The sequence below is a fragment of the Liolophura sinensis genome, chromosome 10, assembly GCF_032854445.1.
Source record: "Liolophura sinensis isolate JHLJ2023 chromosome 10, CUHK_Ljap_v2, whole genome shotgun sequence".
In the NCBI taxonomy this organism is placed as follows: domain Eukaryota; kingdom Metazoa; phylum Mollusca; class Polyplacophora; order Chitonida; family Chitonidae; genus Liolophura; species Liolophura sinensis.
This window is the reverse complement of record NC_088304.1, coordinates 32548864-32564197: the sequence shown is the minus strand read 5'-3', so window position 1 is coordinate 32564197 and position 15334 is coordinate 32548864. Positions and strand designations below refer to the sequence as shown.

General features: G+C 40.6%; 1 protein-coding gene across 1 annotated transcript in view; it reads left to right on the top strand.

Moving 5' to 3' along the window:
* Nucleotides 1-859: 859 nt before the first annotated feature.
* The window catches only part of LOC135476327 (mediator of RNA polymerase II transcription subunit 15-like), a 50409-nt gene continuing 35934 nt past the window's right edge, over nucleotides 860-15334 (top strand). Inside the window, exons 1-3 of the mRNA XM_064756322.1 lie at nucleotides 860-921; nucleotides 2521-2608; nucleotides 7032-7083. Of these exons, the coding sequence (XP_064612392.1) occupies nucleotides 860-921; nucleotides 2521-2608; nucleotides 7032-7083 (202 nt within the window). The remainder of the gene's footprint in view (nucleotides 922-2520; nucleotides 2609-7031; nucleotides 7084-15334) is intronic.

The following is a 15334-nucleotide window of genomic DNA, read 5'->3' as shown; positions in this document are numbered from 1 at the left end:
TCATCAATATTTTAAAAGGCGACAGAAGATCTTTGGCAAAAATTGTTCAGCGCAAAGCCATTCCATTTTCTGCTACCCGCTTCTGCAAATATCAGTCTCGTCTGTACGCATGTTACCTTTCAAAGTCAGACGCATTCCAGCCTATTCAAATTTTAGAATCATTTTAATTAACACTATCATAAGTATATAGTTAGTGAGGAAGTGATGTTTACTCATAGGCATTAATCCAAACAAGTCTGACTGCAAAGTGAACAACGAATTTTATGAGGATTATGATAGAATACTAATGTAGGATAGTTATCTAGTATAGTAATCTTAACTGCATATTGGAGAATTGCAGTTGAACAAAAAAGAAAACATTTTTTAAAGTCATCCACTTCCTGCTTATTATCCGTCATAACGTACGTTAGCCCCAAATATTTCATTGTTCTCACCTGGCTGGCGTCGTCCATTATCAGAAACAGACAGATAAACCTGTCTGACTCATTCCATTGAATCACGTAATCGTCTGTTTTACCTCGATAAGATTCATTTTACAGAACTTTTGAAAAAATGAAAGAAAATTAAAAGTTAAAAAAAAATCACATGGTGTATGGGGGGGGGCTACATATGGATGTGAAGAAGGTTCTCCTGCATTTTGGCCACCTCAATGAGCCGCATGTTTCTTTACAGTGCCTATTCAGGTAACTTAACGCGAAAAGGGACTATTTCTCAAATGCGTTTAAAGGCAGTGTGGGACCATGTAGAGTTTGGCTTTGCCAGCATATATACATGTACCGCCATGGCTCAGACGGCAGAGGTTTTGCTCTGTGCACGTCAATGTCACTGTGCGCAGTTTGACAGACAGACAGCTTTCAACATGGCGGCAGACGGACAAGATTGGCGAGGTCTTGGATTTCGGAAAAAAGTTATTGCTCAGATGTAAGCATACTTCCGCTTTTTGTATTCATTTGGTGGCGCTCTGGGATGTTAACATTTTGTTTCATGTGTTGCAGTTGATAAGAAACCGAATGGGAAAACTAACCAGGATGTAGGAACAGAGCGAGGGATAGCGGATTCTGGGCCCCTAATGGTGATGGATAGGCAGTGGGAAAATAATCTGCTGACTCCAGGCTTTGTTAAGCACTAGCCCATTAGGTCGTCAAAATAAAGCAAACAGAAACAATAAAAACAGTTAGGTGGAATATGCGGTTTATAAAAAAAAGAAGAAAATAAAGACTTCTAAAACTTCATAGATTGTCAGGAATGTAGGTCCTAAAGGAAGTTGGATTAAGGACCACGGATGACGTCATCAAAAATGTAAACAGCCATGGGGAATCCCACAACAATAAAAGTTAAATGGGTCTAGATTGTTTTCTTGTTTGAGTACATGCTGCCACAATGAACTCACAACAACTAGTGCATACTGAGTTAGCCAAAGCTGCTTTTGGTCGAATGTTTGATTCATAAATAAATTTTAAAAAATAAAGAAAGAAAGACAGTGGCCGAGGTGGTTAGCAGGCCAGCGTGGCTCAATGACCCAGACCTCTTACCAATGTGGTCGCTGTGAGATAAAGTCCGGCTCATTCTGGCTTCCTCTCCAGCTGTACATGAGAAGGTCTTCCAGCCACCTGCAAATAGTTGTGGGTTTCCCCTGGGTTCTGCCCAGTTTCCTTGCACCATAATGCTGGCCGCCGTCGTAAAAGTGAAATATTCTTGAGTACGGCGTAAAACATCTATCAAATAAATATATGAAATAAATTTTAAAAAACTTGTGGCGATATCTAGTGCACTCCCCTTCTTTTATTGTGTTCAGGACCATATGCTAAGTTCAGTGCAAGCTTTAGCTGCAACGAACAGCTCTACTTGCACATGTATTTTGAAACATGGTGATTTTGTTGTTTGGATGGTCTCTCTCCTCGGGGTGCATTTGTATAAATATACATGCCAGACCTTTATTTGCGTCATGTCTTAGTGGAATCTAAATGCATTCACATAGATTTGGTGTGAAGCCAGCAGAATCTTGCCCACATCTGTTTCCAAGTGAAGGTTTTAACCCATGTAAAAGTAAACATATTTTAGTATCACATATTTAATAACTGATGTGACATGGACATTTGGAAAAATCTTTCTTTTTGGTTTTTCAAGTACATTGCCGTAGTTCTTGGCTCTCGGCAACTAACGCAGCTAAAAGCCGAGATTTTACAGTACTTGCTAGACTGAATACACCTTTGAGCCGCGTTAGTTCGAGAGAGCCCCACCCAATCTCGTCTCAACCGGCATGAACTGGCAAGATTCCTGAAAAGGTCTTCCTTTCCTGTTTGTTTTGAATACATGTATCTGTTTTTGATAGCCCACAGCAGGTGAACAGCAGCTATTTCAGGTTTCTGTAACTCTTGTTATTTTTTTTTAGCATTGTCCATAGAAATCATAAAATCGCTTTTTTTATGGAAAAAGTTTGTCCTCAGCTTTCATGTGTTTGCTTAGCTTGATAGTTTGTGTAGACTTTTAACTCCCATTTGTCTGTTCTTGTCCGAACAGAGATGAAGCTGTGCGGCAGGCAGGTAATCCTATAACCAAGAGCAGCATGGAAATGGAAAACCACGTCTTCCTGAAGGCCAAATGCAGGGTGAGTTGATTGAGTCAGATAAAAGGCCTAACGGTTAAAACGAATGAAACAAATGAGCGCTCAAATGATGGGTGTGGAGTTCGCTCGTTTTTTTTCCTTGCAGCTGATTATTAGAAACAGCCGTAGAGAGAGCAGGTGTGGCGAAAATATTCCCGCTAGCACAGCAAGGAGTGTTGCCCATGACAACTGCATGCTTCTCTGATCAGAACTGACAGGATACGGAGCAGCTGTGTTTATCTTTCCTACATGACATGCAGTAAATTAAATACCAAATTAAGTTACGAATCAGTTTTTATTTTAGCTTTCTCACCTTTTAGTTACTCGGTTCAAGACAATGTAATTTATCCAATGATCCGATTGTTATGTGGCATGATTTACATGGAACTTTCCATATGGAATATAGGAAGGGAACTCGAGGGATTGCTGATTCATCACTTAACAACTCTCACTTACATGTGAGTAAAACTTGTGTGAAATGTCCATGAGGGTAGAACAATTGTGCCCGACTACAGAACAGACTTCCCTGTACTGGCCACGTTTCTACCTTGGCGGGAGAGTGATGGAGACAGTTCATTCTCAAGAATGGGGAGGATGGGTATCAATTCATCAAAAATTATCTAACCTTTAAAAACTATATTACAAAATAAATGGATTAAGTTAAGAATGACAGTTTCTAATTTATTTCTCGGAGTATTTGAAGGCAAATGAAGTATAGCATTCATGTAGTGTGCACTTCTGTCATTATGACTTCAAAACCCATTGCCATCAAATGCTGGCCGCTGTTGTATAACTCTGTCATAATGACTTCAAAATCCATTGTACCGGCCCGGATAGCACAGTTGGTAGAGCGTCTGCTTTGGGACCGGTAGATCCAGGATCAATCCTTGATCGAGTCACACCTAAGACTTTAAAAGAGGAAGTTGTAACTTCCTCGCTTGGCGTTCAGCATGAAGGGGATAGTGCAACGACTGGTTGACCGGTATCAGTATAATGGCTCGGGCGGGGCAGCTTACTTGCCTTCGGTAAGTCGTCTCAGTGTAGCAGCACTAAATAAAAGAGCGGTGGAAATCCGTCCTGCTACAAGGAGGCACATTACACGTACATGCACCCTAAAGATTCCTTCGTCGTCATATGACTGAAAAATTGTTAAGTACGACGTTAAACCCCAAGCACGCACGCACTCACTCACTCATTCAAAATCCATTACCATCATAATGCTGGCCGCTGTTGTATAACTCTATCATAATGACTTCAAAACCCACTGCCATCATAATGCTGGCCGCTGTTGTATAACTCTATCATAGTGACTTCAAAGCCCATTGCCATCATAATGCTGGCCGCTGTTGTATAAACGCTATCATAATGACTTCAAAACTCACTGCCATCATTATGCTGGCCGCAGTTATATAACTCTATCATCGTGACTTCAAAACCCATTGCCATCATAATGCTGGCCGCTGTTGTATAACGCTATCATAATGACTTCAAAACTCACTGCTGTTATAATGCCGGCCGCCGTTGTATAACTATCATATTGACTTCAAAACCCATTGCCATCATTATGCTGGCTGCTGTTGTATAACGCTATCATAATGACTTCAAAACCCACTGCCATCATAATGCTGGCCGCTGTTGTATAACGCTATCATAGTGACTTCAAAACCCACTGCCATCATAATGCTGGTCGGTGTTGTATAACTCTATCATAATGACTTCAAAATCCATTGCCATCATAATGCTGGCCGCTGTTGTATAACGCTATCATAGTGACTTCAAAACTCACTGCTGTCATAATGCCAGCCGTCGTTGTATAACTATCATATTGACTTCAAAACCCATTGCCATCATTATGCTGGCCGCTGTTGTATAACGCTATCATAATGACTTCAAAACCCACTGCCATCATAATGCTGGCCGCTGTTGTATAACGCTATCATAATGACTTCAAAACCCACTGCCATCATAATGCTGGTCGGTGTTGTATAACGCTATCATAATGACTTCAAAACCCACTGCCATCATTATGCTGGCCGCTGTTGTATAACGCTATCATAGTGACTTCAAAACCCACTGCCGTCATAATGCTGGCCGCTGTTGTATAACGCTATCATAATGAGTTCAAAACCCACAACAATTTGTTGACCACAAATTTGAGCGGTAGAGGGAATACACATCGAAGGGCCTGTCATCCATCACACAGTAACCACGTACGTTTCATATGACACCTGCAGCCCTGGGACAGGTGAGGTTTTGGAAGGTATCCCTCAATCCCCGAGACAACATGATATCTGTCCTAATAATGTCTGTGGTAAATTCAGTGCAGAATTGCCAACATGTAATCTATATGCGTATTTATATATACACTAGTTATTTTCAATGCATGCTCGAAAATACGCATAATGCAGTAATGAATAACGAATTCCAGTGAATATGTTTCTAATTCTTCCATCCCTTGGGAGCCTCACTCAATGATTTCCGATTTGGACCGAACTGAGAGGGCTTTTCACTTGGACGAACGTGACAGAAACTCTACAGCGCGTATGAATTACAAAATCAGACTGCCTGACAACCACTACGTATTGATTTTAGAAATTATTAACAGAGAACGATCATACAATAAAAAGCATGATTAAAATGTTATACAAGACTTCATACAAAAGCTGGAAGTTGACAGCTTGTATGCATCCTGTGGAGATTTTTAAGCAGCTTTTGGTAATCATCTCTACGCCTGCTGGTACGCCTACTTCTTCACATTTTGTTTGACCAAGACTTGGTGTGAGTACATGCTGACACCTGGTTATAATCTTAAATATGACAACGAAAACTTTTAATGAGCGGAAAGCAGGGGTCATCAGCAGGAGTCATCAGCATCTGCATAACAGCCTGGGCCACATCCCGAGTCACAAGGCTAGACATAACATTTCACATTAAATGACTTCAGTATTCTGTATTAGATCTCAAGCTAAGAGTTGCCCAGATCTGGACAAACGCCCGTTGCACACTATAGAAGTCAGCGCGCTCAACATCAGCTTATACAAAGCCTTCAGTGTTACTGGAGAACTTAGCATGACTGGACACACGTGTACGTAGGCCTAAGTGAGTTTTTCACATAGAGAGCCCTACATTCAGTATGTGTGACCACATATTTAGGCCTAGGCCTATATACTTGGTATCGGTGGAATCAGGAATATCGTCAAAATAAGTAAGTGGGAAACTTGAGCTTTCTTTTGGAATGGTTTCACGAGTGGAGCGACTGGGTTGTTTCTTCAGATTTGTTATCCTGTCTGTACTCGCACTAATCTTACACAACTGTGTTTAAACGTGTCACTACGCAGTGGCCGACTGATACAGGGATTCATTTGATTCCTTTAAATCATTTAAGTTTGGATTCCTTTTTTTTAGAAAAAAAAATGAATACAAACATTTTATGGGGACAGTCACTAAAATGTCGCCTATGATGAAGTTGCACATCTTGCCTGATTCTGGGATTTTTTTTTTTGAAAGATCTTATAGGTGTTTTGAGGTTTGTTCAAAAGGTACGTGTAGGAATGAAAGATACGTGTAGGAACAAAAGATATGTGTAGGAACGAAAGATACCTGTAGGAACAACAGATACCTGTAGGAACATCAGATACGTATAGGGACAACAGATGCCTGTAGGAACAACAGATACCTGTAGGAACAACAGATACCTGTAGGGACAACAGATACCTGTAGGAACAACAGATACCTGTAGGGACAACAGATACCTGTAGGAACAACAGATGTAAAATATATTTATTAAGGTTTCAGCACTGTATGTAAGAGTAATACTTTATGACGTTTGTTTTCACTTTTGGGATGAAATTTTGATTCATTTACCATACCTTTAAAGGAGTATACATATTACATGCTCTACTTTGGCCCCCTGTTTATTTATTTGATTGTTGTTTGATGCTTTTCTCCGGAATGTGTCACTGTAGTATATATGCCAGGTGCTCAGAGCAAACCACTGCCCTTGGTAAAGTATATGTTCATGTCAAACCGTACGTACAGTTCTGACGTACAGAGTTTAATTGATTAACTCAAAATTGGAGAAAGCCACATGTGAACAATACCCACTATAGTATGCTGTGTGAGTTTAAATGTCTCAGGCCTTTTGAGTTGTGCTATTACACTCCCACCCCTTTGCATTCCTGAAACAAAATGTAGGTGTGGTAACATAAAAACCCACCTAACTTGTGCAAGGGGTGTGATTATCACACACCTGTTAGATAACAAAGGCCTGAAGTCACAGATACCACAGCCTGGTATTGATAAAGGGTTACAAAAGGAACAAAATGATATAGCCTCTAACTTCATAAAACTTTCTGAAAACCAGTGCAGGGAATAAAGTCTCATATACCTGTATGGGGTTAAATGAATTTTTTCTTTTGTCTTCCAGGAGGAATACCTTGCTCTGGTTGCCAGACTCATACTTCATATCAAAGAGATCAGTAAGTACACACATGGACATGTACAATGATTGGTGGGATCAGGTGCTGGCAGAGTGGTTTAGGTGCTTGCCTTTCAGTCACTAGGTCACATGAAACACTGGGTCAGTCCCATTCTCAGAGGGGTAAAGTTGATGACTGCCCTGCTGCCATTGTTGTCGAGACCTTACATGAAGCCTGCTGGAGACTGCTTGACATCTATTCTAATTCCTCAACCATTTAACATATGAAAGAGCAACTTTCATTGAGATTTATACCCCTATCTAATTTGCTTCAGAGGCAAAAACTACGTTGGTTGGGTTGACCAGTTTCAGGACAAGTATAATTTTATCAGACTGCAAGGAATGATGTTCTCAGAATATACTTGAATAAACACAATGAGCAAACATGCGAAAAGGGTTATAGAATTTCGGTATGTATTTCACGCAACGGAGAGTTTGCCAATGACTAACCTGAGGTCAGTGGGTTACTTCAGGCATTCTGGACCAATAAAGTTGTCCGCTTTTGCATAAGTGACAAATTCTTGAGTATGATTGGATAGGTCATTTAAGACTGCTAATTACAAAAGGTGTATTGTTGGTAATGGAAGTTAATAGTTTGATAAGATGTGACTTTGTCTTCAGAGTTTTAGGTGAATTAATACCAATAAAATTGTTCACTTTTGTCTGTCTCATAGAAATTGGGACTCTTGCTAATTTTATTATAATCCTCTGTTATTACCTGTCATGTTAAAGAGTCAGTGTCTGCTGTGGTTACCTTTTTCCTGTGATGAACAAAGGAAAAGAATGCCTTTCCAACCTGTTTGTCAAGAAGGATATTTGACAAGCAAATCCATTACAATGTCCTAGATATCATGTGCTATGTATTTTTTTATTTCTTTGTGACATGCCATTGCCACAGGCGTTATTGGACAAGACGTTACCTGGCTAAAACATTTTTCATTTGAAAGCAGGATACTCAAGCTTTCCAAAAAGTATCGTACTGTGTTGTTTTAATGAGATTTCACAGCATAACATGTAGAACAAAAAAATGATAATACTGCACAAATGGCTGATGTGAATCAAGGCAGACGTCTTGAGAATTTTATCCAATCAGATACTTTGCTATTATATTGCATGTCCTAAGGTGTGGCATACCCTTTACCCATTCACTCATGAAAAGATGAAAACACAATACTACTGTATGAGACATCATTTTGAGATTGTTTACAAAGATTTAGTTATGTGTAGCCGAAGGGCCATTTCAGTAAGTGTTGTGGGGCAGGTTTGTATGATTTACGGACCACCACAGACATAAACTCGTTGATTTACAAACCATGTAATATTCAACGACGGTATTACAACTTATGTCACACAGTAACATACCACCTCGGCCCAGGTAGACCCTAGGCCTTGTTAGACATGCTGTTCAAATTATACAAATGCATTTTTGTCATTAATTTTAGCTAAATAACTAATATAAATAGTCAGTGAAAAGTTCACTAGGGATGCCAAGGTTTATTGGAATCAAAAGACTGCATCTCACTAGACAATGCTTAAAATTTATTAAATCTTATTATGGGTTTTTTTCTTTGAATTTATTAGAACTGAAGAATTTAAATTTTGCTCCTTTGTTTTTTCCCCATACAGTGGAGGTTTCTTTTCTGTTTTCTTTCTATAAAATACAGTAAAATCATTGAAACACTGTGTTCAGCTGAGGTGCCTTCTCTGACGTCCTCGATAACTAGGTCAGCACTGTTAGAATCTTATCTTAGAAGCCACCAGTACAAACCTGAAGAATAAAATTGAAGAGAGAAAAGGAAATGCCAAGATCAGCCTCAGTGGTACTTGAATTGAGCATGAATCTAGTTGCACAACAATCCTGTTGTGTAAACATTTAATAGGGGTCAAAATCACCAACACAACCCCTCCAGAGGCTATGACCTGATCCACGAAAACCCTGGCCGTGCATCTGTAGACTATTTAGGCAAGGTCGCTGGAGTTCAGTGTAAATGATACAGCAGGCCTAGCTACTGTATCAACAGTTCAGTCAGTGGAAAACATATTCTTCCAGTATGTCCTATACATCACTTGGGCCTTCATCGTCGAAACCCACAATTTTTGTGTGCGATGAGCTACTGCTTAGGCTATTATACAGGAAATGCCGTGGACGTTAGAGAGCCAGAATAAACGCAACGTCCCTTTTCTCTCAGTAATGGAGACATGTTGAAGCAGTGTCAAGATGAAGTTTTACTAAACTGGGTTGAAAAAAATCTGAATAAATATTTAATGCCGGTTTAAGATGCTTTGAATTTTAGTCTTTCAGTGGACATAAGCATCAGTCTGGTGCTATCTTTCACTTTAAATCTCTGAACATAAATGTAGAGCCTTACAGTGTGAGTAGAAAGGGGGAGATAATCCATTGCTGAAAGTTCCTTCTTGTCCATTGTATTACCTCCCCTTGTGTGAATCTGTTCATCACACTATTAATCTCTGATATAGAGTGTTCACCTGTGGATTTCAGGTGTATTGCTATACTGCCTAGTATAGAATTAAATCTTCTTTGAGAAAGTGACAGACATTTTAGATGACCATCTTGTCTGCTAAGTAGTACTTATGACATGTGAAGTGTGGGTTCAAATTCAGTCTGGAACAAATTACCCTGCTCTTACTGCTTGTGGGGCCTTGGTGAAAAGAGGTCAGTGACACTCCTGTGGTTGTGAACACAGTATGTGAACAGTTTTTCTCTGCTGTCACTGCTTGTGGGTCCTTGGTGATAAGAGGTCAGTGACACTCCTGTGGTTGTGAACGCAGTATGTGAACCGTTCACCCTGCTTTCACTGCTTGTGGCTCCTTGGTGGCAAGAGGTCAGTGACGCTCCTGTGGTTGTGAACACAATATGTGAACCGTTCACCCTGCTGTCACTGCTTGTGGGGCCTTGGTGATAAGAGGTCAGTGACACTCCTGTGGTTGTGAAGACAGTATGTGAACAGTTTTTCTCTGCTGTCACTGCTTGTGGGTCCTTGGTGATAAGAGGTCAGTGACACTCCTGTGGTTGTGAACGCAGTATGTGAACCGTTCACCCTGCTGTCACTGCTTGTGGCTCCTTGGTGGCAAGAGGTCAGTGACACTCCTGTGGTTGTGAACACAGTATGTGAACCGTTCACCCTGCTGTCACTGCTTGTGGGGCCTTGGTGATAAGAGGTCATTGACACTCCTGTGGTTGTGAACACAGTATGTGAACCATTCACCCTGCTGTCACTGCTTGTGGGGCCTTGGTGATAAGAGGTCATTGACACTCCTGTGGTTGTGAAGACAGTATGTGAACAGTTTTTCTCTGCTGTCACTGCTTGTGGGTCCTTGGTGATAAGAGGTCAGTGACACTCCTGTGGTTGTGAACGCAGTATGTGAACCGTTCACCCTGCTTTCACTGCTTGTGGCTCCTTGGTGGCAAGAGGTCAGTGACACTCCTGTGGTTGTGAACACAATATGTGAACTGTTCACCCTGCTGTCACTGCTTGTGGGGCCTTGGTGATAAGAGGTCATTGACACTCCTGTGGTTGTGAAGACAGTATGTGAACAGTTTTTCTCTGCTGTCACTGCTTGTGGGTCCTTGGTGATAAGAGGTCATTGACACTCCTGTGGTTGTGAAGACAGTATGTGAACAGTTTTTCTCTGCTGTCACTGCTTGTGGGGCCTTGGTGGTAAGAGGTCATTGACACTCCTGTGGTTGTGAACACAGTACGTGAACAGTTCACCCTGCTGCCACTGCTTGTGGGTCCTTGGTGACAAGAGGTCAGTGACTCCCATCTGGTTGTGAACATAGTATGTGAACAGTTCTCCCTGCTGTCACAGCTTGTGGGGCCTTGGTGACAAGAGGTCATTGACACTCCTGTGGTTGTGAACACAGTATGTGATCAGTTCACCCTGCTGCCACTGCTTGTGGGGACTTGGTGATAAGAGGTCATTGACACTCCTGTGGTTGTGAACACAATATGTGAACAGTTCTCCCTGCTTTCACTGCTTGTGGGGCCTTGGTGATAAGAGGTCAGTGACTCCCATGTGGTTGTGAACACAATATGTGAACAGTTCTCCCTGCTGTCACAGCTTATGGGGCCTTGGTGAAAAGAGGTCAGTGACACTCCTGTGGTTGTGAACACAGTATGTGAACAGTTCACCCTGCTTTCACTGCTTGTGGGGCCTTGGTGACAAGAGGTCAGTGACACTCCTGTGGTTGTGAACACAGTATGTGAACAGTTCACCCTGCTGCCACTGTTTGTGGGGCCTTGGTGACAAGAGATCATTGACACTCCTGTGGTTATGAACACATTATGTGAACAGTTCACCCTGCTGTCACTGCTTGTGGGGCCTATGTGACAAGAGGTCAATGGCTCCCATGTGGTAGTGAACACAGTATGTGAGCATTCATTGAAGACTTTAGCTAATTTGGCCTGCGTCAGAATATCTGTGCGTCACTCGTGGGAAAGATTGTCAGTAACTTGTCAAAGGTTTGTGGTTTGCCCCAGGCATTCTAGTTTCCTCCACCAATAAAACTGATGGCCATTGTGTGTATAAATGAAAAGCTTGAGTATGGCATGAAAGAACAATGAAATAAATAAATGACCAGGACTCCAGGTGTAAAGTCTGCTTATCCATTATCATTATGAAATGTTTATATTAAATATACCTGTAAGTTCCTCCCCCCCCAACCCCCCACCCCCCATTACTGTTGATTTCTCTTTACATCATTTTGAAACAGTTTTGTATTTTTTGACCTACAAACAAGCCGGGAAATAATTTTTAAGTTGGCGCTGAAAATAAGGGGCAAATTTTCCATCTACCCATGTGACAGGTTTGCCCTAGACCCAAAAAATTTCCACTGTCAAAATACAATTTGATGCAGGACATTGTCAAAAGAATTCTAGCTGTTTAGGTTCTTTAGCTTGGGTTACGTTCAGTCTATCTGTAAAGACAGCTGCCCCCAAAATGAGAAAGGAAACAAAAAGCCAGAGACATTTAGCAAACAATTCCTCAATCTGATGAGGAAATCAAGGTACATGTGGACCTTCAAATCTGCCTTGGCATGTGTTTACTCTGTGACGAATTCTCTGAAAATACTTTGCTGAAGTGAAACTTTCCTAGAGCTTTGAGATGGCATGGTTATTGTAAGGCTCTACATGACTTCCTTAAAGTTTCTTATTATGGTGTCTAGATGTCAGTAACTTGTCTTGGCATATTCCTGAAAGTTCACTTGATTGGTGTTTAACACCCTATACTAAAATCTGTATATTCAGTGGCAGCCATAGTATAAAACCAGCGATCTTGTGCATGTTCTTGGCAAACTTTCCCACATGTGAAGTGCAGATATGACGTATGTTGATGGAAGACTTCAGTGTAATGACCACAAACGACTACTGTCGACTTATATCAGTCACCAAGGCCATGTGAACAGTGTCAGCAGGAGACATTATAAGAACTCTCTGGATCAGTGCACGAAGTTCAGCTTTTCATGACAAACTTTTCCTACGTAGTATGCAGTATTAAAGCTACCTTTAGCATTTGGCTATCATTACCAGTACAGGTATTGATTATGTATGATTATAATTACCAACACTGAAGTAAATCAAGCCCATTTATCTCAGGCAGGAGAGTATTTTGTACCAGTAGATGTAAAGAATTGTGCTGCGGTTCAGTCTGTATTGTTAGCTGTTAAACAGGATTGTGTCATAGTTATTAGGAGTGGTGCCTTTGCTCGCTGATCTTGATTGTAAATGTGGACGCTTCACGGCTTGTAACCATGCAGTAGTTCATAACATGAATGCAGAAAATGTTCAGGGATACGGTTTCTTTGTTAACATTACAGCAGTGTTGATATTGGGTGATCTCTTGTGGTAATTTGTACAATTTTGTCAGCTCCACTTAATTGCAGATGGTATCTTTTACTTGTTATTCGTGGTGACCATGCACAGTGCCCACACACCTCGCTTTTAAGTGACATTTTTTGTCTGGTATCTCATTTTGGCATCGCATTACGCGGTCATGAACAGTGACATTTCAACTGCTCATCCTAGGCATTTGGGTTGCTTAGCAACAGAAACCCTCGTCAAGCCTTCTCGTTATCGCTGAACGTATTGATTATCCCCTCTTGTTTTCTTCACCACATCGAAGACTAGGCAGGGCGCAGTGTTTGCAGGTTGCATAATTCAGCGAATGGTGCCTGCTTGCGGTCTTTACGATGCACACAGTTGGGCCGAGATATTTATTGGCGATTTCTTAGTAGCTTCCAAGCAGACAAATCCCAGATCAGATAATCCATGGAAGACCTTTTATCATTTAAGTTTCCAACAGGGCTCTACAACAGGCTTTCCTATAATCCCATCATAACACACAATATTTCAGATGCTTGGTTAAACTGAATGACTTGCAAATTCTCGTGACAGACTAGTAGTTTTATATGCGTTGCCTTTTTTCTCCTTGAGTAAATAATGCATGTATACATGTATGTGTCAAGTATGTGCATATATTGAGCTCACTGGGTGACAGCCAAATTGAGATTGTGTACTTGGTGTCCAATTTTGATTCCAAAATTATACAAGAAAATTACATGTACATGCTGTGGCTGGCAATTTGCCTGCTGGGGTTTGGTTTTTAAAAGTTCATGACTCACAACACAAAGACTAGTTAGGTAAATTTAGAACATTGGACGTACAATCATAAAGCAAAATCAGATTTGTTAAACATGTATAACAAACTGAATAGTTGCACATCTCCGTTAATTTAGCAGCCAGCCATCATGACAGTAAGAATCAGCTGTTACAGATCATGATTACACTGTACATGTACAGATATATTTCACTCGATGCTTTTGGCTTTTGGTTATTGGGGGTCTTGTCTGTATATGTTTTTCCTGATTCAGAGAGTTCTATTCTACCGGAAAATTGTAAGTTTCATGGTGAAGAAGAAGATTTTTGTGACATTTATTTAATTGGAAAAATGTGATTTTGTGGGCAAAATTTGAGGTCATTTGGGGGTAATCCAGCAAATCGAGCCCATTTCAGCTGTTCGAGGTCATGAAAATTCATGAAGTGAGTCGGGTCGTGTCCATGTAGTGTTTCAACCCTTCACATAGCATCATGGGGCAGGTCATGACCTTGTACATATAGTACATGTACTTGTACATTTAGTGTAATTGTCAGACAGGGAAATGTCTAGATTCCCTTGCTTCCGTGGTACTCCGCTTACTTGCCTTCAGTAAGCAGTCTCAATGGAGCAGCACTAGATGAAAGAGTAGTGGAAATTCGTCTTTCAACAAGGAGGCACATTACATGCACTCTAAGGATTCTTTCTTTGTCATATGTCTGAAAAATTGTTAAGTACAATGTTGAACCTCGGGCACTCTTTCACTCATCTGTACACTAATATAGAATTATGTTTCAGTCTGTTCCAGTCTTAAAATGGTTATCAGTATTTCATGGTATGTGTCATTTTTTTTTTCTCATGCTTGTGGAAAATGACTGACAGCCCAAAAATAAAATAGCCTGTAGTGTTGCTTGTTCAGAACTGGTTTCCTTACAAAAAGAACCACAAAAAAGAAAAAACAAAGAACGAAATCTTGGGACAAATTTGAAAGCCTCCACAATTCTGGTGTTGTGGCACATATACTTGTTTAAGTAAAGAAATTTGTGGCTTTTCCTGAACTTCCGTTAGAATATACCTGTTTGTGTCCTTTGAATTCCTGTTTACGTGGGACAGTGGTCAGCTAGCATGTATAATACACATATATATTTAAGGTGAGATTCAAATTTAGTTTTTATGGCTTTGGGGCCACTTTCACAAAACATTGTAAATCAGTTTTTCATAACATTTCTCATTAATGATGTCACCTTATGACACTACAACCTAGGCGACATCTGTTACGAAAAATGTAAGTTATGTTTTGTGAAAGGGACCCCTGGCCTCTCTTACAATATACTGTGGTTTGTTACAGGGTGTTACGGGGCATCCACATTTCCAAATATGATTTTAAGTCAGGCCAAACAAACATTGAAATCAGAAAAAAAAACCATTAAAAAACAGTAAAAAAAAAAAAGATCTGCCTCCCCAGAAGTGTTTTCCCATTCATGTAACATCCTAGTTAAGTTTTATTGTTCCTGGAAACGCAGTTGCGGAAGACATAAGACGTGTATTTGTGCACGTGGAACTACATGTAGATGCTTGAGGCCTTGGAGATGAGGTACTGTACTTTTGTGTCATTCTAACTTCAACTACACTTGTGC